Raw genomic sequence first — 23745 nt, forward strand, 5'->3', positions numbered from 1 at the left:
CAAAAAAGAAGTTCAATTGTCTTAAACCCGGTTTCTAGGGATCTCATTAAAAAACTAGGAAAAATCAACCACCTGTTAACAGAAAAACCAAACTGAAATGTCTTAAAGAGGTTTGTTTTGAGCCAATATGAGTGACCATGGCCTGGGAAACACAGGTCCTGAGAAAGTGTGCCTGAGACAGTAGAATTACAGTTTGGTTTTGTACATTTTAGGTGGATGGCAGTTACAGACATAAATCAGTACATGGAAGGTAAAGATTGTGTTCAGCTGGGTGCAGTGGCTCACGCCTGTAATTCCAGCACTTTGGGAGGTCGAGGTGGGCGGATCACTGGAAGTCAGCAGTTGGAGACCAGCCAGGAGTAGAGACATGGCGAAACCCTGTCTCTACAAAAAATACAAAAAATTAGCCAGGCATGGTGGCAGGTGCCTGTAGTCCCAGCTACTCAGGAGGCTGAGGCACGAGAATTGCTGCGGAGGTTGTAGTGAGCCGAGATCACACCACTGCACTCCAGCCTGGATGACAGAGCACGACTCTGTCTCAAATTTAAAAAACTACAATATTTTTATAATACATTTTGTAGTACCACTTATAACCACTTGGGTGCGTGGGTTGCCCATTAAATAAAACAGTTTACAGTTGACCCTTGAACAAGATGGATTTAGAGTGTACTGATCCACTTATACTCGGATTTTCTTCTGCCTCTGTCACTCTGAGACAGCAAGACCAACCCCCCTTCCTCCTCCTCAGCCTACTCAATGTGAAGAGGACAAGGGTGGACTCCTTTATGATGATCCACTTCCACTTAATAAATAGTATATTTTCTCTTCCTTACAATTTCCTTAATAACACTTTCTCTCTAGTTTACTATTGCAAGAATACAGTATGTAATGCATATATCATACAAAATATGTGTTAATCTACTGTTTATGTCATCAGTAAGACTTCAGATCAACAGCAGGCTATTAGTAGTTAAGTTTTGGGGGAGTCAAAAGTTATATGTGGATTTTCTACTGCATTATTTAAGGGTCAACTGTAGATTCAAGAACTACCTAGGAGTGTAGAGTTGACTGATAGCACTGGGACTGATGATAACATCATAACCTGAAGAAGTGTCAACAATGGTAATGGACCCCCAGCAACCCTGGAGTGGGGATGTCTAAAGATGGATGTCATCCACCAGGTAGGAGTTGGTGCTGCCAATGTGTCATGTATTGCAGCCTCTTTTATTGTTACTTGTTTATTTTTTGAGACGGCATCTCGCTCTGTCACCCAGGCTGGAGTACAGTGGCACGATCTCAGCTCACTGCAACCTCCACCTCCCGGGTTCAAGTGATTCTTCTGTCTCAGCCTCCCGAATAGCTGAGACTACAGGCGTGTGCACCACGCCTGGCTAGTTTTTGTATTTTTAGTAGAGATGGGGTTCCACCATATTGGCCAGGCTGGTCTGGAAGTCCTGACCTCGTGATCTGCCCATGTCAGCCTCCCAAAGTGCTGAGATTACAGGCCTGCAGCCTCTTTTACTACAACAGATATGGGAAGGAGTCACAAGTGTGGCATATGGTGGTGGCTTCTGCATTAGAAACATAGGCCAAGTGCGGTGGCTCATCCCTGTAAATCCCAGCACTTTGGGAAACCGAGGTGGGCAGACTGCTTGAGCCCAGGAGTTTGAGACCAGCCTGGGCAACATGGTGAAATTCTGTCTCTACAAAAAGTACAGAAGTTACCTGGGTGTGGTGATGTCATAGATAGTAGATTTATCCTTCCAACACCAACAACTAAAAAATCTGGACAAAATAGGAGACAACAGAGTTCAGACACTGGAAACAAGCATTGTAGCACAGTGGTCCCCAAGAGAAAGGAGACAAATGAAGTGACACTAGTGGCCCGGCTTATGTCTGGAGAGTCAGTTTCCAGGCTACACAGCCCAGGGGTATCCCTGAGTTGGGACAAAGTTGAGAATTTAGAGAGGCCAAGGCAGCTAGAGTTTGTAAGGCAGGGTACCAGAGAGTAGCATGACACAGGCCTACAAAGGGTTTCCTGCACATGTAGCGCACAGCATGTCTGTGAATACGCTCCTGGAGGCCAAGGGAACCACCAGGAAGGTGCAGGCAGAGCAATCCCTAGAGCTTGCAGTTGTCCATGTTCCACCCCCAGCCACAGAGGAGACCATCACTGTGCACGGGATAAACTACTCAAAGATACTGCCTCTCTAGTGAGGCAAAATTAGCCCTAATGGCTGCTCTGGTCTCACCTAAGAAAGCTTAGAAACACTGAAGCAAGCCCTCAGTTCGAAGGAAAATGGAAATATAGTATATGAAATCAAGATCTCCAGATATAGTCAGTATAACCCTTATGACAAAAATAGCACAAAGGCCAAGAGACAGGGAAGTGTGTGCTGTTGCTAAGTTGTTCTACTACCTATGAAATGATAGAATATTACATAAAAGTGCGACAGGTCTAAAGATTTACAGTAGAAATTTTAAAAGAAACAACAAGAAATGAAAATGGGGGTAGGGTTAATAAGCCAACAATGGAGATAAAAATGAAATAATAAATAAATTAGCCCCGCACAAGTATGTATGGCCATCTGATTTAAACCCTGTCACTCCGGCTGGAGAGCAGTGGTGCGATCACGGCTCACTGCAGCCTTGACTCCCAGGCTCAGAGGATCCTCCCACCTCAGCCTCCTAGGGAGCTGGGACTACAGGCGCACACCACCATGCCTGGCTAATTTTTTTAGTAGAGATGGGGTCTGGCTGTGTTGCCCAGGCTGGTCTCAAATTCCTAGGCTCAAGCAATCATCCCACTTCAGCCTCTCAAAGTGCAGGGATTACAGGTGTGAGCCACTGCACCTGGCCTATGGCCATCTGATTTTTGACGGAAGTGCAAAAGTAATTCAATAAAGGATCGCTTTCAAGTAGCAGTGCTGGAGCAGCTGGATATCTACTGGCAAAAAAAAAAAAAGAATCTTGATCTAAACCTTACACCTTGTACAAAAATGAACTCTTAAGTGGAAAATGGATCATAGATTTAAATATAAAGCATAAGACTATAAAACCTTTAGAAAATAACATACAAGAAAATCTTTGGGCTAGGTGAAGAGTTCTTAGACGTAACAGCAAAAATGCAAAAACCCGTAAATTGGGCTTCATCAAAATTTAAATTTGTTTCTCTGCAAAATACCTGTGAAGAGGATGAAAAGACAAACTATGGACTGGGAGAAATTATTTGCAAAGCACTTGTGTGACAAAGGCTTTATATCTGGAATATATAATGAAGTCTTGAAAGTCAAAAGTAAGACAAACTGATTTAAAAATGAGCAGCAGACATTTCACTGAAGATATACAGATGGCAGACACACACATGAAGAGATGTTCAACATCTTCAGCCATTAGAGAAATGCAAATTAAAGCCACAATGAGGTATCACTACCCATCTATCAGAATGGCTAAAATAAGAAATAGTGCGCTGGTCCAAATGCAATGGTGTTTGCAACAAATTGACCACAACCACTTACAGATTTATTTGTTCTTTTTCCACTCCCACTGCTTCACTTGACTAGCCTTAAAAAAAAAAAAAAAAAAAAAAGTGACATCACCAAATGCTGGTTGGTCAGAATGCCAAGAAATGAATCACTCATGCATTGCTGGTAGGAATGTAAAATGGCACGGCCACTCTGAAAAGTTTGGCAGTTTCTTAAACGAAATATGCAACTACCATATGACCTAGCAATCCCGACCTTGAACATTTGTCCCACGAAAATGAAACATGTATTTACACAATAACCTGTATAGTAGTCCTCCTTATCTGCAGTTTTGCTTTCCTTTTTTTTTTTTTTTTTTTTTTTTTTTTTTTTTTTTTTTAGACTCTAGTCTTGCTCTGTTGCCCAGGTTAGTGTGCAGTGGCGTGATCTTGGCTCACTGCAACCTCTGCCTCCTGGGTTCCGGTGATTCTCCTGTCTCAGCCTCCTGAGTAGCTGGGATTACAGGTGTGTGCCACCACACCCAGCTAATTTTTGTATTTTTAATACAGACGGGGTTTCCCCATGATGGCCAGGCTGGTCTCAAACTCCTGACCTCAAGTGCTCAGTACACCTTGGCCTGCCAAAGTCCTGGATTACAGGCATGCACCACCACGCCCAGCCAGTTTTGCTTTATGTAGTTTCAGTTACCCACAGCCTAAAAATATGTGAGTACAGTATATTTTGAGGCCACATCCATTTAATTACAGTATAATTGTTCTATTTATTGTCAGTCTCTTACAGTGCCTAATTAAACTTCATCAAAAGTATGTATGTATAGGAAAAAATATATATAGGATATATAGTACATATAGCACATATGGATAGTGTATATACCACGGTTTCACACACTCACTGGGAGTCTTGGGATATATTCTTCAAGGATAAAGGGGGACTATTATACATGATTGTTCAGATCAGCTTTATTGTTAATGTCCCAAACTGGAAACAACCAAAATGTTTAAGGTGAATGGTTAAACTATGCACATATGTACTATGTATATATGCTATGTACATAGTATATCCATACTCTGGAGTACTATATAGCAATAAAAAGGAATTAACTATTGATACATGCAACTACCTGAATGTATCTCAAGGGAATTGAATGAAAAGGCCATTCTCAAAAGGTTATATTTCATGATCCCATTTACATAAGATTCTTGAAATAAGAAAACTATAAAGAACAGATGAGTGGTTTCCAGGGGTTAGAAATGGGGGACAGAGATAAAAGGATAGTATGGCAGAGCTCTGTGATGACAGAACAGCTCTGTATCTTGCTTATGTTGGTGTGTTCGTCAGTCTACACAGGTGATAAAATGAAATAGAACTGTTTACCACACCCAACAAAAATGAGTGCAAGTAAAATGGTTGAAATTTGAATAAGCTCTGTGGACTGTCCCAACGTCAATTTCTTAGTGGTGAATCTACAATCAAAAAGCTAAAAAATGTGTTTTTTTGAGAAATGTTTTCAGTGCTGCTATAAATGGAAATGGAGAGATGGACAGTAGACCTCAGCTGTGGGATCGTTCAGCAGACGGAACCTGGAATAGTGTGCGAAAGTGTATGGCTGCGATTCTATTAACAGCAGGGAGAAATGTCAGTCAATAGAATCCAGTTTTTCCTTATTCTTCTCAATCAGTTTCCTGAAGCAAAGCCTATCTTTTCTATTAAATAGTGTTTTTCTTTTGCCTTTTTTTTTTTTTTTTTTTTTTTGAGACGGGGTCTTATTCTGTTGCCCAGGCTGGAGTGTGGTGGCACAATTTTGGCTCACTGAAGCCTGGACCTTCCGGGCTCAGGAGATTCTCCCACCTCAGCCTCCTGTGTAGCTGGAACTATAGGCATGTACCACCATACCAGGCTAATTTTTTTTGTAGAGATGGGGTTTCCCCATGTTACCCAGGCTGAGCCAGTGCTGGGATTATGAGTGTGAGCCACTGCACCCAGTCTTTATTTATAGAGACTGGGTCCTGCTCTGTCACCCAGGCTGGAATGCAGTGGCACAATCTTGGCTCACTGCAGCCTCAACCTTTTGGATTCAAGCAATTCTCCCACCTCAGCCTCCCGAGTAGCTGGGACTACAGGGGTGTGCCACCATGCTTGGCTAATTTTTTTGTCATTAGTCTCAGCCCAGGCTGGTCTAGAACTCCTAAGCACAAGTGATTGCTCTCGCCTAGGCCTCCTAAAATGTTGGGATTACTGGTGTGAGCCACCATGCCCATCCTGCTAAGCCTATCTTGCCTATCTTGAAATGATAGATTTTTCTGAGTCTTTTCCTATCTGCCTTATTTTCTAATTAGTGACAGACCATCGAAACCAGAGTCAGGAAAGAATTACCTTAGGAAAGCTTTCTTCATCAAAAAACACCTATAATTGCACAAGTATATACAAGATGATCTATTATCAACAGTTTATAATGGCCAAAGATAAGTAGCCAGAGTATTTGCAGAAAAAAGTTATAATGGCCAAAGAATGGAACAACTCAAATACACAGGGGATGGTATATCCGTACAATAAAATACTGTACACAGGAAAGAAAACATAAGCAGCACTCTACACACTGCTATGAAAGCAGGTCAATATAAATGCAGAAAAAAGCCAAGTATAGAAGTGTAGACTAAATATAAAATACTCACTGGAGGCCAGGTGCAGTGGCTCACACCTGTAATCCCAGCATTTTGGGAGGCCGAGGTGGGTGGATCACTTGAGGTCAGAGTCTTTAAGACAGGGTCTTCCTACATTACCCAGGCTGGCCTTGAACTCCCGCACTTAAATGATCCTCCCACCTCAGCCTCTCAAATAGCAGGGACTACAGATGCACAGCACCATGCCTGGCTTCCAAAATGGATGAATCTTATTTCACTGTCCTAAGTGAAATAAGCCAATCACAGGACAAATATTGCATGATACCACTGTATGAGATATCTATAATAGTCAAACTCGTAGAAACAGGGTAGAAGGGTGGTTGCTAGGGTCCAGGGAAATGGAGAGTTGTTCCACAGGTATAAAGCTTCAGTTATGCAAGACAAGTAAGGTCTAAAGATCTGTTGTACAACATGGTGCCTATAATTAACAATACTATATTGTACACTTAAAGATTTGTTAAGAGGGTAGGTCTTGAGTTACGTGTTCTTACTACAGAAGACAAAACAAAAACTCAACAGCAACCAAAAAGCAAAAAACAAAGGGGCAGGAGGAAACTTGTGGAGATGACAGATATGTTTATTACCCTGATTGTGGTGATGGTATCAAAGGTGTGTACATATAGTCTAACCCATCAAATTGTATTCATTACATGTGTAACAACTGTACTTCTATAAAGCTGGCAAAAAAGACTGTAACTGTTTGTTTTTACTTCAATGTGGCTATAAGAAAATATAAAATTACATTATATTACAGCTTGCATTCTATTTGTATAGTACTGTCCTGCTCAAGATGGATTAACAGGTGTGTGACAGTCACTGCCTGCTGAAAGCAGGGTGTAGGGAACCTGGGGTTGGAAAGGAGACTTGTCACTGTATGTTCTTCCGTTTATCAATATTTCATATTTTGAGAAGACATGAGATTTTTGAACAAATATACAGAAAATCATTGTCAACAGTTAATCTACCAGTGAGAGTCAAACCTTGCATTCTTGGTTTTCAGATCTTGGTTGAGAGTTCTAACACCCTTGAAAAATCTCAAGAGTAACCTGGTAATAATATCTTCATTGAACTAAAACTACATTTTGCTTTAATCTGATAGGCCTCCTAATCCAAAAGGTCAACATCAAGTTAAACAACATCCAGTTTCACTTTGATGTTCATAGCTGCCAGTTCAGCTACAAAATACCGAAAAACATAAGGCACAGAAACAGTATCGATAGTGTCACTGCGATTACACAGAGTACAGTTGTATTTTCTGTTGCGCATGGCAGACCAAGAAGGGGGTGGCTTCTCCAACAGTGGAGAGAGTAAACTGCCACACTTCACACACACGTGGGCTACTGACCGATCCGAGCAGTTGAAGAGGCGGTCATGAAGGAGAAAAGATGTACCGTGAGCTAAAAGCGCATCCCGTTCCATCTCCCCAAAACGGATTCCACCCTGGACATTTCTTCCCCCAATAGGCTGGTTGGTGACTCTGTCTCGGGCCCCAGTTGTCCTTACTTGAAATTTGTCTGAGACCATATGGCGTAAGCGCTGATAATAAACCACTCCTATGAAGATGTCTGCTTCCAGTTCCAGCCCACTGATGCCACTATATAACCTCTCGGTGCCATAGAAATTGTAGCCAGCAGCCTTTAACATCTCACCAAAGTATTCTAAGGCCGAGTTCTCCTCTGAGAAGATGAAGGGTGTAGCATCATGGCAGAGACCATGCAAAGCTGCAGACTTCCCGGCCATACTCTCAATTAACATCCCGATGGTCATGCGGGATGGAAAACCATGGGGATTGAAGAGAATGTCTGGGACCATCCCACTCTCAGTAAAAGGCATGTCCTCAGCCGGCCACAATCTGCTCAAAATGCCCTTCTGCCCATGACGACTGGCAAATTTGTCTCCGATAGTTGGGTTCCGAGGCACTCTCATAGTGATGCAAACACACTTGAATTTTCCACTCCCAGTGTCATTACTGCACACTTTGATGTTATCCACAACACAATTTTCTTTACTCCTAGGAAAAAGTAAACCGTGTAAGGTCAACCTATTTGTTTAAACTTATAGAGGTACGTTTCATTGACATAATTAGTGCTTCATAAAAGATATTTGTAAAACACATTTTTTTTTTTGATGAGACAGGGTCTCACTCTGTTGCCCAGGCTGGAGAGGGGTGGTGCGATTACAGCTCACTGCAGCTTTGACTTTCCAGGTTCAAGCAATCCTCCCACCTTAGCCGCCTCAGTAGCTGGGACTATAGGTACATGCAACTAGGCTTGGCTGATTTTTAAATTTTTTGTAGAGCTAGGGTCCCACTACATTGCCCAGACTGATCTTGAACTTCTGGGCTTAAGGGAGCCTCCCATTTTGGTCTCCCAAATTGTTGGGTTGCAGGTGTGAACTACTGTGCCTGGCCTGCAAAACTCATTCTTACCTTTATTCTCCAATACAAACAGAGATGGTATGAATAGAGCTATTGGTGATATTCACTACAGAATTATGTTCATCTGAAAGAAAACTAGCAACAAAGGCAACTGAAAAATTATTATGAAGGCCTACTGAAATAAATTATATTGTAAAATGAGCTAAAATAAGACATTTCTAATAAGAGGTATGAGCTCAACATTTTGGCTAGGAAACATTGCTAACATTGTATATGATAAAGACGACAAAGTTTGGATAATACAGTTTTTAAAAAAAGCACAAATAGACCAGGCACAGTGGCTCACACCTGTAATCCTAGCACTTTGGGAGGCTGAAGCAGGTGGATCACTTGAGCCCAGGAGTTCAAGACCCTCCTGGGCAACATGGTGAAACCATCTCTACTAAAAATACAAAAAATTAGCTGGGCATGGTGGTACGTGCCTATAGTCCCAGCTACTTGAAGGCTGAGGTGAGAGAATTGCTTGAGCCGGGAGGTGGAGGTTGTAGGGAGTGAGATCACTCCACTGCACTCTAGCCTGGCTAACACACTGAGACCCTATCTCAAAAAACAAAAACAAAAACCAGCTTGGATACCCAAACTTACTTATAGTACATCACAAAACTTTCCCCAGTGTTGAGGTTTAGGTAGCTGTAATATGGATCTCCATACTGCAGTTTTGCTCCTATAAACGGCAATCCATCGTCATCTAACTTCTGCAAAATCCGTGGGTCACCAGGTTTGATTCCAAACACCAGGCTACTATCTCCTTGTTTAATTTTTTCAGAGAGGTCTATGAACTCAGACTTGTAGACACTTCCATGGGCAAAGCCTCGTTCCCAAGAGGCCTTATTCACAATCTGTGAAGTAAAAGAATCGTTAATTTAAAAGACTGAGGCCAAGTGAGGATTTTCAAAATAAAACTAGGTGGGACTATAATACTTGGTTTAGGATAACTGGCATCACATTTCAATTCTCCTCACATTTTCCAAATCACTGATACTAACTACAAAAACCCAGACATGGCCGGGCACAGTGGCTCATGCCTGTAATTCCAGCACTTTGGGAGACCAAGGCAGGCAGATCACTTGAGGTCAGGAGTTAGAGACCAGCCTAGCCAACATGGTGAAACTCCATCTCTACTAAAAATAAAAAATCAGCCAGGCATGGTGGCGGGTGCCTATAGTCCCAGCTACTCGAGAGACTGAGGCAGAAGAATTGCTTGAACCCAGAAGGCAGAGGTTGTAGTGAGCCCAGATCGTGCCACTGCACTCCAGCCTGGACAATAGAGCAAGACTCTGGCTCAAAAAAAACCACAAAAAACAAAAAACACCAAGAAAAACAAAAACCCAGGCACACAGAAATAGCTTAAAATCTAATCATACTTAAATATAAACGGTAGATATATCCAAAACCAAACTCTTCAAAATTTACTCATAATATGCACTCAAATATGCAAGATATATGTGTATCTGAATATTTAGTGGATATTCCTCAAGGCTTGCCCACTTTCAACTTAGACCAAGAACTAATCATTTAATAGAACATCATGTGCCAAATACTAGGTACTTGGGTACACAAAAATATTCCTTCAGTGATTTCACAGTAAACAAAAGAGTTAAAAGATAAAAAGATTGGAACAACATTTCCCGGTAAAACTTACCATGGCATCTTCCATATCATAGCCAGTGTAAGAAATCACGGCAACGATGGCATTGGTCCCAATTGGATAGTTATCCATATCATAATAATCATACATGGAGGGTCTCACCAAGGGACTCTGAGGAGTCTGAAGACGATACAGTTTGTTATCTGATCGGTCTTGATAAGTGAGAAGTGGAAAGCCCATAGTTTGCTTACCTACACGGAGAAAAACATCTTAGCATTTTCTGCTGCTTTCATCTTGATTATAGGTGTGATACACAACACTGGAAACAACTAAATATTCATCAGAGGAGAAAGAATAAATAATCATAGTAGTTATGCTTGCTTTAGACTAATACATAAGCTGTGAAAATGAAGTAAACCTAAATGTATCAATGTGACTAGACCAGGAAAACCGTGCTGAGTGGGAGAAAGTGCTGACTGACATTTAATATAAGATTTATGTGCATTTGCAACACGCCCCAAACAATTCTATACCTAGTTTATGGATACATGTATGATATAATAAAAGCTTTAAAAGGGGACAGAAAGGAAGCACACAAATTATAGGATATCACTACTGGGGGGAGAAAAGGGGACAGTAATTATTATGCAATTAGATTACATTCTTACAGCGGAAGATGTATTTAATTCTAGGTAGTGGAGTATGCGGTGAGATTCCTCTGTGTACTACCTCACAGTATAATCATTTCAGAACAAAATGATTTTAAAATATAAATACATACAAGTGAAATTTTTTAAAAAAAATTATAAACTTAGAGCTTCCAGTAATAAAGGGCTATTCTTACAAGACCACCCTCAACACATACGTATAAGATGCAGAAAAAAGGCCCCAATTACACATATAGCACTGGAGAGTAACCAAAAGCTGTCAGAAGCTGAGGAAGAATTTTTACTTGGATGAAAGGAACCACACTGGGTGAATTTCCAGGTTTTTAAGTATTTATGTATTTATTTTTGCCTTATGGCCCAGTGTGGCAGCCACAACTTAGATAGAAACCCACAGTCTTACTGGCCTGAAGAACCAAGAAATAGAGTTCTGAGCATGACAACAATTGGGAAAGGGGAACGTTTCAGAAATGAGAGAACAAAGGGAGACCCTTAAATTCAGCATGTAAAATTGGGTCCCAATCTTTGGTGGACTCCTGAACTATGCATGCATGGGACAGATCAAAGCAGCCCACCTAAGGCTGAAGAATGTACTTCAACTGCCATGTTCACCAAGTTAAGTACCAGTGAACACTAAAAACCAATCCTCTTCCCCTGGAGAATTTTTGGTGACATGCACTGAGCCAGGTGATGGACTGTGTATTAAGAAGGAAAGACATAAAATGAAAAACATTAAAATGTAATTGAAGGCCAAACACCACACTAAAAACAAACAAAACCAATCCTCTTCAGAGGACCCTAACAGGATCCAGAGTTTAAAACATATTCCTCACAGCATTCATAATACAATCCAGTATTATTGAGCATACAAATAAATGGTGAAATTTGACTTATACTCAAGGAGACTGATCCTGAGATGACCCAGACATTGGAATCTGCAGATAATAACTTTACAACACCCATCATATAAAACTATGCTAAAAATATAAAGGAAAACATGCCCACAATGAATGAAGATAACAAAGAGAAGAGAGAAACTATAAAAAAGAAACAAGTCAGGCCAGGCGCAGTGGCTCACACCTGTAATCCCAGCACTTTGGGAGGCTGAGGCGGGCAGATCACTTGAGGTCAGGAGTTTGAGACCAGCCTGAACAACATGATAAAACCCTGTCTCTACTAAAAATACAAAAAATTAGCTGGGCATGGTGGCACATGCCTGTAATCTCAGCTACTCAGAAGGTGGAGGCAAGAGAATCGCTTGAACCGGGTAGGCAGAGGTTGCAGTGAGCCAAGATTGTGCCACTGCACTCCAGGTGGGTGACACAGCAATACCCTGTCTCAAAAAAGACAAAAAAAAAAAAAAAAAAAAAAACAAGTGGAAGTGCTGGACTTGAAAATACAGTCATACACTGCATAACAATGTTTTAGTCAATGTAGGATGGCATATATACTATGATGATCCCACATTTTTACTGTATCTTTTCTATCTTTAGCTACACAAATCCTTGCCATTGTCTTACAACTGTTGACAGCACACAGTACAGTTATATGCCACCCAGGTTTGTAGCCTAGGAACAACAGGCTATACCATATATTAGGTGTGTAGTAGTCTCTGCCATCTAGGTTTATGTAAGTTCACTGGATGATGTTCACACTACGACAAAATCACATACGACTTCCTTCTCCGAATGTATCCCTGTCGTTAAGGGCATATGACTGTAGGCGAAAATTCAGGAGAAGACAGAATGAAAAGTGACTGTGATAATAGGTCAATAAAAATAATTCAATCTGGGCCAGGCACAGTGGCTCACACCTGTAACCCCAGCATTTTTGGGAGGCTGAGGCAGGCAGATCACTTGAGGTCAGGAGTTCAAAACCAGCCAGGCCAACATGGTGAAACCCCATCTCTACAAAAACACAAAAATTAGCTGGGCATGGTGATGTGTCCCTGTAATCCCAGCTACTTGGGAGGCTGAGGCAGGAGAATTTATTGAACACGGGAGGCGGAGGTTGCAATGAGCCGAGATCGCACCGCTGCACTCCAGCCTAGGTAACAAAGTGACACTCCATCTCGGGGAGGAGAAAAAAAAGAAATGAAAAGATCCAATCTGAAGAAAATAAGGAAAAAAAGAGAACAGAAACTCAATGTCTTATGGAACAATATCAAAAGGTTTAAATATATGAATAACTGATATCTCAGAAGGGGAGGAAAGAGAGAAAAGGGTAGGAGCAATGTTTTTAAAAATAATGACAGAGGAGTTTAGCAATTTAATTAAAAAAAAAAAAAATTGGGGGCCGGGCGCGGTGGCTTAACGCCTGTAATCCAGCACTTTGGGAAGCCAAAGTGGGCAGATCACCTGAGGTCAGCAGTTCAAGACCAGCCTGGCCAACATGGTGAAATCCCGTCTCTACTAAAAATACAAAAATTAGCTGGGTATGGTGGTGAGTGCCTGTAGTCCCAGCTACTTGGGAGGCTGAGGCAGGAGAATCACTTCAACCCAGAAGGCAGAGGTTGCAGGGAGCCGAGATCATATCACTGAATTCCAGCCTAGGCGATGGAGCAACACTCTGTCTCAAAAAAAAAAAAATAGAAACACTATATTCAGAAGACTATATTCAGAAGACTGCTGCTTTTTTTCTGAAGAAATGACAGAGAATAAGAAAAGTTGTAACAACAACTTTTAAGTGCTGGAAGAAAAATAACTGTCAACTCAGAATTGTATACCCAGTGAAAGTTTCCTTCAAGTGAAGCAAAATAAAGACATTTTCAGATAAATGAAAACCAAGAGAATTTGTGGCCAGCAACCTGCAATATAAAAAAATGCTCAAGGAAGATTATCAGGCTGAAGGAAAACTGTAAGCAATGAAAACCTGAATCTTGCAGCAGGAATGAAGAGAACTGGAAGTGATAAATATGTGGGTGACTATGATTGCTTGTATTCTTCAAAAAATCAAGTAATAAGACCCCAGGCACACCCAAATCTATGGACATTCTATACCTTTTTCTTCAAAAATGTCAATGTCAAAGACAAAGAATGGTTAAAGATCTGTCATAAATTACAGGAGACTAAATAGACATGCCAACTAAATACATTCAGTGATCTTGGACTGGTTGCTTGTGGCACAGAAAAAAAAAAAACTTGCCATAAGCCGTATTTTTGGAACAAATGGTCAGCATATGTAAATAAGGACTACAAAAGACTATGCTAGTATCAAGTTTACTTTCCTGATTGTGACTATAACATCGTCCCTCTTCCTTACCCATCTGGCACTGGTACATGTTCCGTGGACTCTGGTTGTGATCAGAGAAAGGGATGAAGTTGGCAATCACACTCAGCAGGCTGTGTGGAAAGAGTTCCTGGTGTGTGGTAACTCCAGCAAAAACCTCATCCTCAAAGATAGCGACATTCATGAAGATCTGGAAAAGCAGATGTCCAAGGCACAAAGTAACTGCAACTGCTTACACATTAACTCTTACCATTTCTCAGAGTTCAGCACTCAAAGACTCAAGAGAAAACCTTCCCCGCCCAGCATCATGAGTGCTGAAGGGATCAACTGGGAGGCACAGGGAAGCGACCAGTTAGAAATACCACTTACTTTACATATTCCACTCTAAATCTACCCCAGACCAATTGTGAAGGGGAATAGGAAGAAAAAATTTTAAGTAGCACAAAGCGTGTAACTTTGCAACTGCAAATATGTAGGCAAAGACTGAGTGTGAATCTAATGGAATGTTTTCACTTCGCCAGCTGAGGCAGAGTCAGGTACAAAGGAGCTCTGGGAACCAGACAGGATGGAAGGCAGGTAATGTGACCACCAACCCTCTCAGGTTCTTGTGGAGTGAGATCAGACATGGGAACTGCTTTGTGCTGGTCACGGAGGAGGTGGAAAGTCTGACTTTCTTTCAAATGTCCAACTGTTATTGTAACACTAACAACCCTTTTAAAAAGGAAGAGTTAAGTCTCTGAAAGTTGTATACTATACAAACAAGCACATACACTAATCCATCACACATATGTATTTACCTGTTCCATAGTTCCAATTAGCTCTTCTTTGCCCAATTCCAAGTTCTGCACAGGCCGTACCAGTCTACAAGGAGTAGTAAAAAGGAACAATCCTGGGTACAGACTTGGTTTTCCTGTCATGGGTATAAGGACCACTTCCGTCCAGGGAGGAATTCTTTTCTCTCTCAACACCTGTTTTCAACAAAAACAGAGTTTAACAAACCTGTCCCACGGCCATGGCTGTCGCTGCCAGTCTTATGCCCCATGGAATACTACTCATCCACACTCAGCCATGGTAAAAGCCCTACTTCCTTGGGTGCTCACCCCAGCTAGCAGGCAAATCTCTAACCACTGAGACTAAGGATAAAGTACACCATGAATGCATGTGTAGATACACTAAAGGAAATTCTGTCCTCTGTGATCTCAAATACAGTAGATTACTGGTTTTATCTGTAAACTTAATAAACCAAAAACTCTTGGGTGGGCCGGGCATGGTGGCTTATACCTGTAACCCCAGCACTTTAGGAGGCCGAAGTGAGTGGATCACTTGAGCCCAGAAGTTTAAGACCAGCCTGGGCAACATGGTGAAATCCCGTCTCTACAAAAAAAAAAAAAAAAATTAGCTGAGTGTGGTGGTGCATGCCTGTAGTCCCAGCTACTTGGGAGGCTGAGGTGGGAGAATCACTTGAGCCCAGGAGGTTGAGGCTGCAGTGAGTCATGATCATGCCACTGCACTCCAGCCTGGGTGACAGAGTGAGACCCTGTCTCAAAAACAAAACAAAAAAAAGCCAACAAACTCTTGCATGAAAGGAGATATAAAAATCTAAATTACAGAAACCTGGAAAAGGAAAAAAAAAAAAAAAAAAACCCAGGTGTCAGTACCCGGGGATTCACAGCTAAATGAGAGGATGTTTGGTGGAAGGGGACACTGGGAGATGTTGGTCAAAGAGTATAAAGCTTCAGTTATGCAAGAGAATTAAGTTTCTGCAGATCTCAAGTACAGCATGTGACTATAGTTAAGAATACTATATTGCATGCCTGAAATTTACTAAGAGAGCACATCTTAAGTGTCCTCATCCTCTGACCCTCCACAATGCTAACCAAAAAAAAAAAAAAAAAAAAGAAGAAAATAAATTATTTAATCAAAAGCTAAAAAAGAATAAAGTCAACCAAAAGAAAACACAATAAAAAAGATAAAATAAAATCTGAGACTAATGAGGTAGAATGAGGTAGGCAGATCATTTGAGGTCAGGAGTTCGAGCCCAGCTGGGGCAACGTGGAGAAACCCTGTCTCTACTAAAAATACAAAAATTACCCGGGTGTGGTGTGTGCACCTGTAATCCCAGCTAAGGCTGAGGCAGGAGAATTGCTTGAACCCGGGAGGTGGAGGCTGCAGTGAGCCAAGATCACGCCACTGCAGCCCAGCCTGGGCAACAGAGTGAGACTCTGCCTCAAAAAAAAAAAAAAAAAAAAAAAAAAAAAAAAAAAAAAAAAAAGAATGATTGTTTAATGGGTACAGAGTTTTGATGATGAGAAAGTTCTGAAGATGGTGATGACTGCACAACATGAATGTACTTAATACCACTGAATTGTACACTAGATCAAATCTCATATACTCTCTGAGCATCAAAATGAGTAGTAACAGAATATTCACAAAATTAAACAAGCATCTATAAATCTATGCTAACATAAATAAATGAACAACTAATAGAAAAGAAAGCCCTCCTTACAGAATAGCAACTAATAAACATAGAAAAAATGGTGGTGGGGGAAAACACCGTGTGGTAACCATCACAGTAATATTAACTCAGCAAAGAACCACCAATGGAATAGTAATTCAGCAAATAATTCATCAACTAGTGGGTGAAAATATGAAGAAAGGGGGCTCCACGTAGCTTTCAACTATCTCTCCACAAGTTACTTATTACAGAGAAAAACAGAAACTGTACAGTGAATTAACCTAAAGAACACAACTTTGAAGGGATCAGTTAACATGAGTCGTAACAGGACAAACCAACATCATGTGTTTCCTGAAATATCTTGAATCTCATCATGAGGAAGCAAAACATAAACCTAAATTACAGGAGAGCTGTGATTCCCAGCACTTCGGGAGGCCAAGGCGGGCGAATCACTTAAGGTTAGGAGACCAGCCTGATCCAGATGGTGAAACCCCACCACTACTAAAAATAAAAAAAATTAGCCGGGTGTGGTGGTACACACCTGTAGTCTCAGCTACTTGGGAGGCTGAGACACGAGACACTGACTTAAAAAAATAAAAATAGAAGACTGGTGGTAGGCAGCATCTAGGTGGCTTCAGGATGGGGCTGGTCACCAGAAAGACCAAGCCAGGATTAGAGGACTGGGACTTTCAGCCCCACCCTCAACTTCCAGGAAGGGGATAGGGGCTGGAGGTTAAGCTAATCACCAATGGCCAATGATTCCATCAGTCATCCTACATAATAAAGCCATAACAACCCAAAGGACTGGGTCAGGGAGCTGCCAAGGAAGCCGGGCACGGTGGTACAGTCCTGTGGTCAGGCTGCTTGGCAAGCGGAGGTGGGAGGATCACTTAAGCCTGGGACATTAAGGCTGCAGTGAGCTGTGACTGTGCCACTGCACTCCAGCCTAGGCAACAGAGTGAGACCCGTCTCTTTAAAAAAAAGAAAAGAAAAAAAGAGAACATCACTGAGACAACTGGTGGAATATGAGCATCAACTATGGATCCCACCACATGAGCTTCTCTGATTTTCATAAGTGTACTGTGGTTATTGGAGAGAAAGTCCTTGTTCTTAGAGAAAGTACGCTAAAATCTTTATGGAAAATGGGACACTGTCTCAATACTGCTCTCAAATGGTTCAAAAGAAAAACATTACAAAGAGCATACAGAAGATAAAGCATGTGGGGCAAAGCATAGCAACTAGTGGATTTCAGTAATGTATATACAGGGGGGTCCTATGTACTGATTAAACATCTTCACTCTAAGCGTAAAATTGTATCAAATGAGCCACAAGTCCACTTATAGGAATATAAGAATTAAAGAATGAAAAGCACAAGGACTTGAATAGATATTTGTACACTCATGTTCACAGCAGCATTATTTGCAATGACCAGAAGGTAGAGACAACCAAGTGTCCAACAGAGCACTTAAACGAAAACTAAAATTTAGTTTAAACATTTTAAAAAAATAAACACACAGAACAGAATATAAACCACAAACTCAGCCTGTTGCCAAAGGATAATTCTTTCAATGGCCATTATCAAAGCAACAAATACTCTTCGCTAGGAGGAAATCCCAAAGATAAATTATTCAAAGAATGTCATTCTACTTTTTAAAAATATATTTTCAAGACCTAGGAGGCAATGGGGTAGTTAACTTCTACCTTGCATATTTTGAATATTACTGAAATACCTGCATTTTGAGATCCCTTATATGCCACTAGTATTAAGAAGGGGAAAAAAAGTTAAAATTAGTTAGATAAGCAGACTGAGGTGCCTCAGTGAAACTCCCAAAGAATGTATATGGGTCAAATATCTGTCACTGACCCCAACCAGTGAGGCCTGTATAAGGCAAGCCTCTGTCACCACAGGGAATGCACAGGCATTCTGGACATTCTGACCCCCTGACCACTTGATCACTCTAGATCGCCCAGGGGTTAACCCCAAAACTAGAAAGGAACTGAAAACCTAAGATCAAGGGATAGGACAATTCACAAAGCCTCAAGCCCACCTTAAAATGACGAAGAGAATCTGCGATGCCTGGAGCAAGCTCCTTATCCACCCAGCCAACCATGACGCCGTCGAGCAGGACGGGGTAGCACTCACTGTATGGCCGGTGGGGAGCTCCATCAACGGGAGTGACCCCTGGTAAACAGAACAAACAGCACAATCACATCGGAATGCTTCATCCAACATTCTAGATTCCCTCCAGATGGGGTCAACAGCTGCTGTATCAGTTCAGATATCAAATTATCCTTGTCTCTATAACAGGTACAGGCATTTCTTTTAATTGCACTTCACAGATATTTTAAGCAGGCTTATCAATGCCATTTTTCCAACAACACGTGTTCCCTTTGTGTCCCTGTGACAACATTTTGGTAATTCTTGCAATATTTCCAATATTATTATATCTGTTATGGTGATCTGTGATTAGTGATCTCTGATGTTACTACTGTGCTTGCAGATGTGGTAGAAATAGCAAGACAACTAGAATTAGAAGTAGAGTCTGAAGCTGTGACTGAATTTCTGCAATCCCATAATCAAACTGAAGAGATGAGGAATTGCTTCTTAGAGGATGAGCAAAGAAAATGTCATTTTGTTTTGTTTTTGAGACAAAACAAAATGTCTTGCTCTGTCGCTCAGGCTGCAGTGCAGTGGCATGATCATGGCTCACTGCAACCTCAACCTCCTGGGCTCAAGCAGTCCTCCCACCTCAGCCTCCCGAGTAGCTGACAGGTGTGTGCCATCATGTTTGGCTAATTAAAAAAATTTTTTTTTGCCGGGCACAGTGGCTCACACCTGTAATCCAGCATTTTGGGAGGCTGAGGTGGGTGGATCACAAGGTCAGGAGATCGAGACCATCCTGGCTAACACAGTGAAACCTCGTCTCTACCAAAACTACAAAAAATTAGCCGGGCACGGTGGTGGGCACCTGTAGTCCTAGCTACTCGGGAGGCTGAGACAGGAGAATGGCATGAACCAGGGAGGCGGAGCTTGCAGTGAGCCAAGATTGTGCCATTGCACTCCAGCCTGGGCGACAGAGCAAGACTCCATCTCAAAAAAAAAAAAAAAAAAAAAAAAAAAAAAATTTTTTTTTTGTAGAGACAGGGTCTCCCTGTGTCACCTAGGCTGGTCTCAAACTCCTGGGCTCAAGCAATCCTCTCGCCTTGGCCTCCCAAAGTGCTGGAATTACAGGCCTGAGCCACTGTGCCCAGCAGAAAATGGTTTCTTGAGATGGGATCTCAAGAAATGAGAAGATGCAGTAAACACTGTTGAAATGACAATAAAGGATTGAGATTATTCCATAAACTTAACTGATAAAACAGCGGCAGGGTTTGAGGGGACTGACTGCAACTTGGAAATAATCTCTTCTGTGGGTAACATGCTATCAAACAGCATCACATGCTACTGAGAAATCTTTCATGAAAGGAAGATTCAATTGGCGTGGTAAACTTCTTTGTTTAATTTTAAGAAATTGTCACAAGCCATCCTAACCTTCAGCAACCACTGCCCTGATCAGTCAGCAGCCAGCAACACTGAGGCAAGACTTTCCACCAGCAAAAAGATAACGAATTGCTGAAGGCTCACATGATTTAATATTTTTTTTAGCAATAAAGTATTCTTAAATTTGAAATATTTACAGCATAGTGTAAACATAAGTTTTATATGCACTGTGGGAAACTGAGAAATTCACGTGGCTCATTTTATTGCAGCGCTCTGGAACCAAACCTGCAATATCTCCAGGGTAAGCCTGAAGGCTTTTGTATTGCTTGTGGAAGTTTAAATCGCTTCCGCAAGGACACAGGAAAGAAGTAGCAAGGGAACAGGGGCCTATGGGGGGGGAGCACTTCACTGCATGTCTTTGTAATATTTTGATTTTTTTTTTTTTTGAGACGGAGTCTCTCTCTGTCACCCAGGCTGGAGTGCAGTGGCGCGATCTCAGCTCACTGCAAGCTCCGCCTCCTGGGTTCACGCCATTCTCCTGCCTCAGCCTCTCGAGCAGCTGGGACTACGGGCGCCCACCACCGCGCCTGGTTAATTTTTTGTATTTTTAGTAGAGATGGGGTTTCACCATGGTCTCGATCTCCTGACCTTGTGATCCGCCTGCCTCGGCCTCCCACAGTGCTGGGATTAAAGGCGTGAGCCACCGCTCCCGGCCTTAATATTTTGATTTCTAAGCCACGTAAATGCATTAAATGCATTAACCCCCAAAATGTAATTACAGTTGATCCTCATTATGTGAAGATTTGCCTACTTGCTACATTTTATCTATAACCACAAAATTAATACTGGGGATGCTTTTAAAGTCATTTCAGAACATGCAGCAGAAAAATTTGAGTCCCCTGATGCATACGCTCCCCGCAGCTGAAGTCAAACAAGACGATGCCATGCTTTCTGGTCAGCTGATGCTGTAAACAAGTGTCCCTTGTCCAGTCTGTTGAGTGGCATGTTTTCAGCTGGTGTGATTTCACTGTTTACATAATAGCTTCCAGGCCTGGCATAGTGGCTCACAACTGTAATCCCAGCACTTTGGGAGGCCAAAGCAGAAGGAATGCTTGACGCCAGGAGTTCGAGACCAGCTTGGATAACATAGCAAGACCCCATCTCTACAAAAAAATAATAATAATAATTGCCTCCAAGTGCAGCACTGAAGTGCTGCCTAGTGTTCATGAATGCAAAAAGGCTGTGATGTGCCTAACAGAAAAAAAATGTGTGTTAGATAAGCTTTATGGTTACAGTGCTATTGGTTGAGAATTCAATGTTACCACATGAACGACATATATTTTTAAAGGGTATCTTTTTTTTTTTTTGAGACGGAGTCTTGCCTTGTCGCCCAGGCTGCAGTGCAGTGGCATGATCTTGGCTCACTGCAAGCTCCACCTCCCAAGTTCGCGCCATTCTCCCGCCTCAGCCTCCCGAGTAGCTGGGACTACAGGCACCTGCCACCACGCCAGGCTAGTTTTTTGTATTTTTAGTAGAGACAGGGTTTCACCGTGTTAGCCAGGATGGTCTCAATCTCCTGACCTCATAATCCACCTGTCTCGGCCTCCCAAAGTGCTGGGATTACAGGTGTGAGCCACTGCGCTCGGCCTAAAGGGTGTCTTTCAACAGAAATACACAAAAAACAAGGCTACATATTGATCAGCTAACAAAAATGTTGTAACCTGAGGCTCGAAGGAACCTTACCCTGTATTTCCCCTTGGCACAATGGTTCAATATTCACTGGTGACTTTAAAGACGAGTACTACAAATAATGAGAATCATATGAAATTAAGTAAAAAAAGAACACTGTCCCATGAACCATAAATACATTCTGAAGACATCAAGTGTTTGTTAGAGTGTCACAGGTTACCCACTTTGTGTTTCATCTGTCACCCCAATATGAACATCTCTATTGAAAGTTAGGTAGCGATTCTGTCTTCTCCAGTGCCAGAGCGAAAAACCCTTCCCCATCTCTTTTTCTGCAGTTGGATCTATTTTCTACCTCTCCACTTTATTCTTTCCTCCTTTCTACCCTCTCCTGGACTTTGACATTTTGAATCACCAGTAACAAAATTATTTTCCTCGTAGAGGATAAACCTTCAAATTACACTCATTACATCTTCTGAATCTTGAGTATTTCTTGATTACTTTCTGTGGGACCCTCTTCTTACAGGCCACTCTCTCTCTCTTTTTTTTTTTTTTTTAAGATGGAGTCTCACTCTGTCACCCAGGCTGGAGTGCAGTGGTGCAATCTTGGCTCACTGCAACCTCCACCTCCTGGATTCAAGCGATTCTACTGCCTCAGCTTTCGGAGTAGCTGGGACCACATGCACATGCCACCACATCCAGCTAATTTTTTTTTTATTTTTTGTATTTTTAGTAGAGATGGGGTTTTGCCATGTTGGCCAGGCTGGTCTTAAACTCCTGACCTCAAGTGATCTGCACACCTCGGCTTCCCAAAGTGCTGGGATTACAGGCATGAGCCACTACGCCTGGCCAGGCCACTCTACTTGGGAGAAGTACTTTTGAGCAGAACTTTGAGTCAATGCCCTTCTAGTTGCTTGAGAATACCTGTCGTCTGATCCCCATGAACTGGAAGTTTTACTGTATGAATATTAATCCCACTGGAGAACCTGTCCACAGACCACCAAAGACAGAACATTTCTAGTCTCCAAATCATAACTGGAGACTAGAAACGCTGGGACTAGAAGACTGCAGAGAAAGCTGACATCTTTAGGTATGAAGGTAAATTCAAACCAAGTATCAAGCCAAGAATTAGATAGCTTTCTAGTCAAAGCAGAGACAGAGACAGCAGCTGTAAGGTTATCAGGAAAAATGGTTGTGCTGATGACATTAGGGTAGACTGGAAAATCTTTTAAACTGTCCTCCTGCAAAGCAACACTGTTTTCTACTTAGAAATGCAAAGATCCACCAAGAGATGCAAGGAGAAGTGACCCAAAAAACTACTCAATAGCTTCTATACTTCCAATATTAATGACTAGTCTATTTCAGATGCTTTGGCATCCTTCTTATTCATTTATTTTTTTTATTTTGGAGACAGGATCTCACTTTCTCACCCAGTCTAAAGTGCAGCAGTGGCACAATCACAGCTCACTGCAGCCTCAAATCCCTGGGCTTAAGCGATCCTCACTTCCATTATCTTCTTCTTCTTTTTTTTTTTTTTTTTGAAAGAAAACAAAACACCTATAACAGTTTCTCCTGTTTTCACTTTCAAAGGATGCATTCAGCCTTCTATAGAGGAGCCAAGAAAGCAGCACAACTCCTGCACAGAAGGGTAAAAACGAATTCTTACAGAAAGTCTCTGCTGAATCTCCAAAAGCAGCACAACTTAACAGGTTAAAAACCACGTAATCTTGGCCGGGCGCGGCGGCTCACAACTGTAATCCCAGCACTTTGGGAGGCCGAGGCGGGCACATCACCAGGTCAGGAGATCGAGACCATCGTGGCTAACATGGTGAAACCCCGTCTCTACTAAAAATACAAAAAAACTAGCCGGGCGTGGTGGCGGGCGCCTGTAGTCCCAGCTACTTGGGAGGCTGAGGCAGGAGAATGGCGTGAACCCGGGGGGGGAGCTTGCAGTGAGCAGAGATCGCGCCACTGCACTCCAGCATGGGCGACAGAGCGAGATTCCGTCTCAAAAAAGAAAAAAAAAAAAAAAAAAAACC

The 23745-nt window shown here is 41.9% G+C and overlaps 1 protein-coding gene across 2 annotated transcripts in view; it reads right to left on the reverse strand.

Moving 5' to 3' along the window:
* Positions 1–6722: 6722 nt before the first annotated feature.
* POLR1B (RNA polymerase I subunit B) overlaps positions 6723–23745 on the reverse strand; it is a 34444-nt gene continuing 17421 nt past the window's right edge. For both annotated transcript variants that reach the window (XM_008008398.3, XM_008008399.3), the window contains exons 10-15: positions 18588–18721; positions 14882–15052; positions 14118–14274; positions 10246–10442; positions 9189–9442; positions 6723–8177 (exon numbers count right to left, since the gene is read on the reverse strand). In XM_008008398.3, the coding sequence (XP_008006589.3) occupies positions 7295–8177; positions 9189–9442; positions 10246–10442; positions 14118–14274; positions 14882–15052; positions 18588–18721 (1796 nt within the window). In that variant the 3' untranslated portion in view covers positions 6723–7294. The remainder of the gene's footprint in view (positions 8178–9188; positions 9443–10245; positions 10443–14117; positions 14275–14881; positions 15053–18587; positions 18722–23745) is intronic.

The sequence above is a fragment of the Chlorocebus sabaeus genome, chromosome 14 (assembly GCF_047675955.1).
Source record: "Chlorocebus sabaeus isolate Y175 chromosome 14, mChlSab1.0.hap1, whole genome shotgun sequence".
In the NCBI taxonomy this organism is placed as follows: Eukaryota; Metazoa; Chordata; class Mammalia; order Primates; family Cercopithecidae; genus Chlorocebus; species Chlorocebus sabaeus.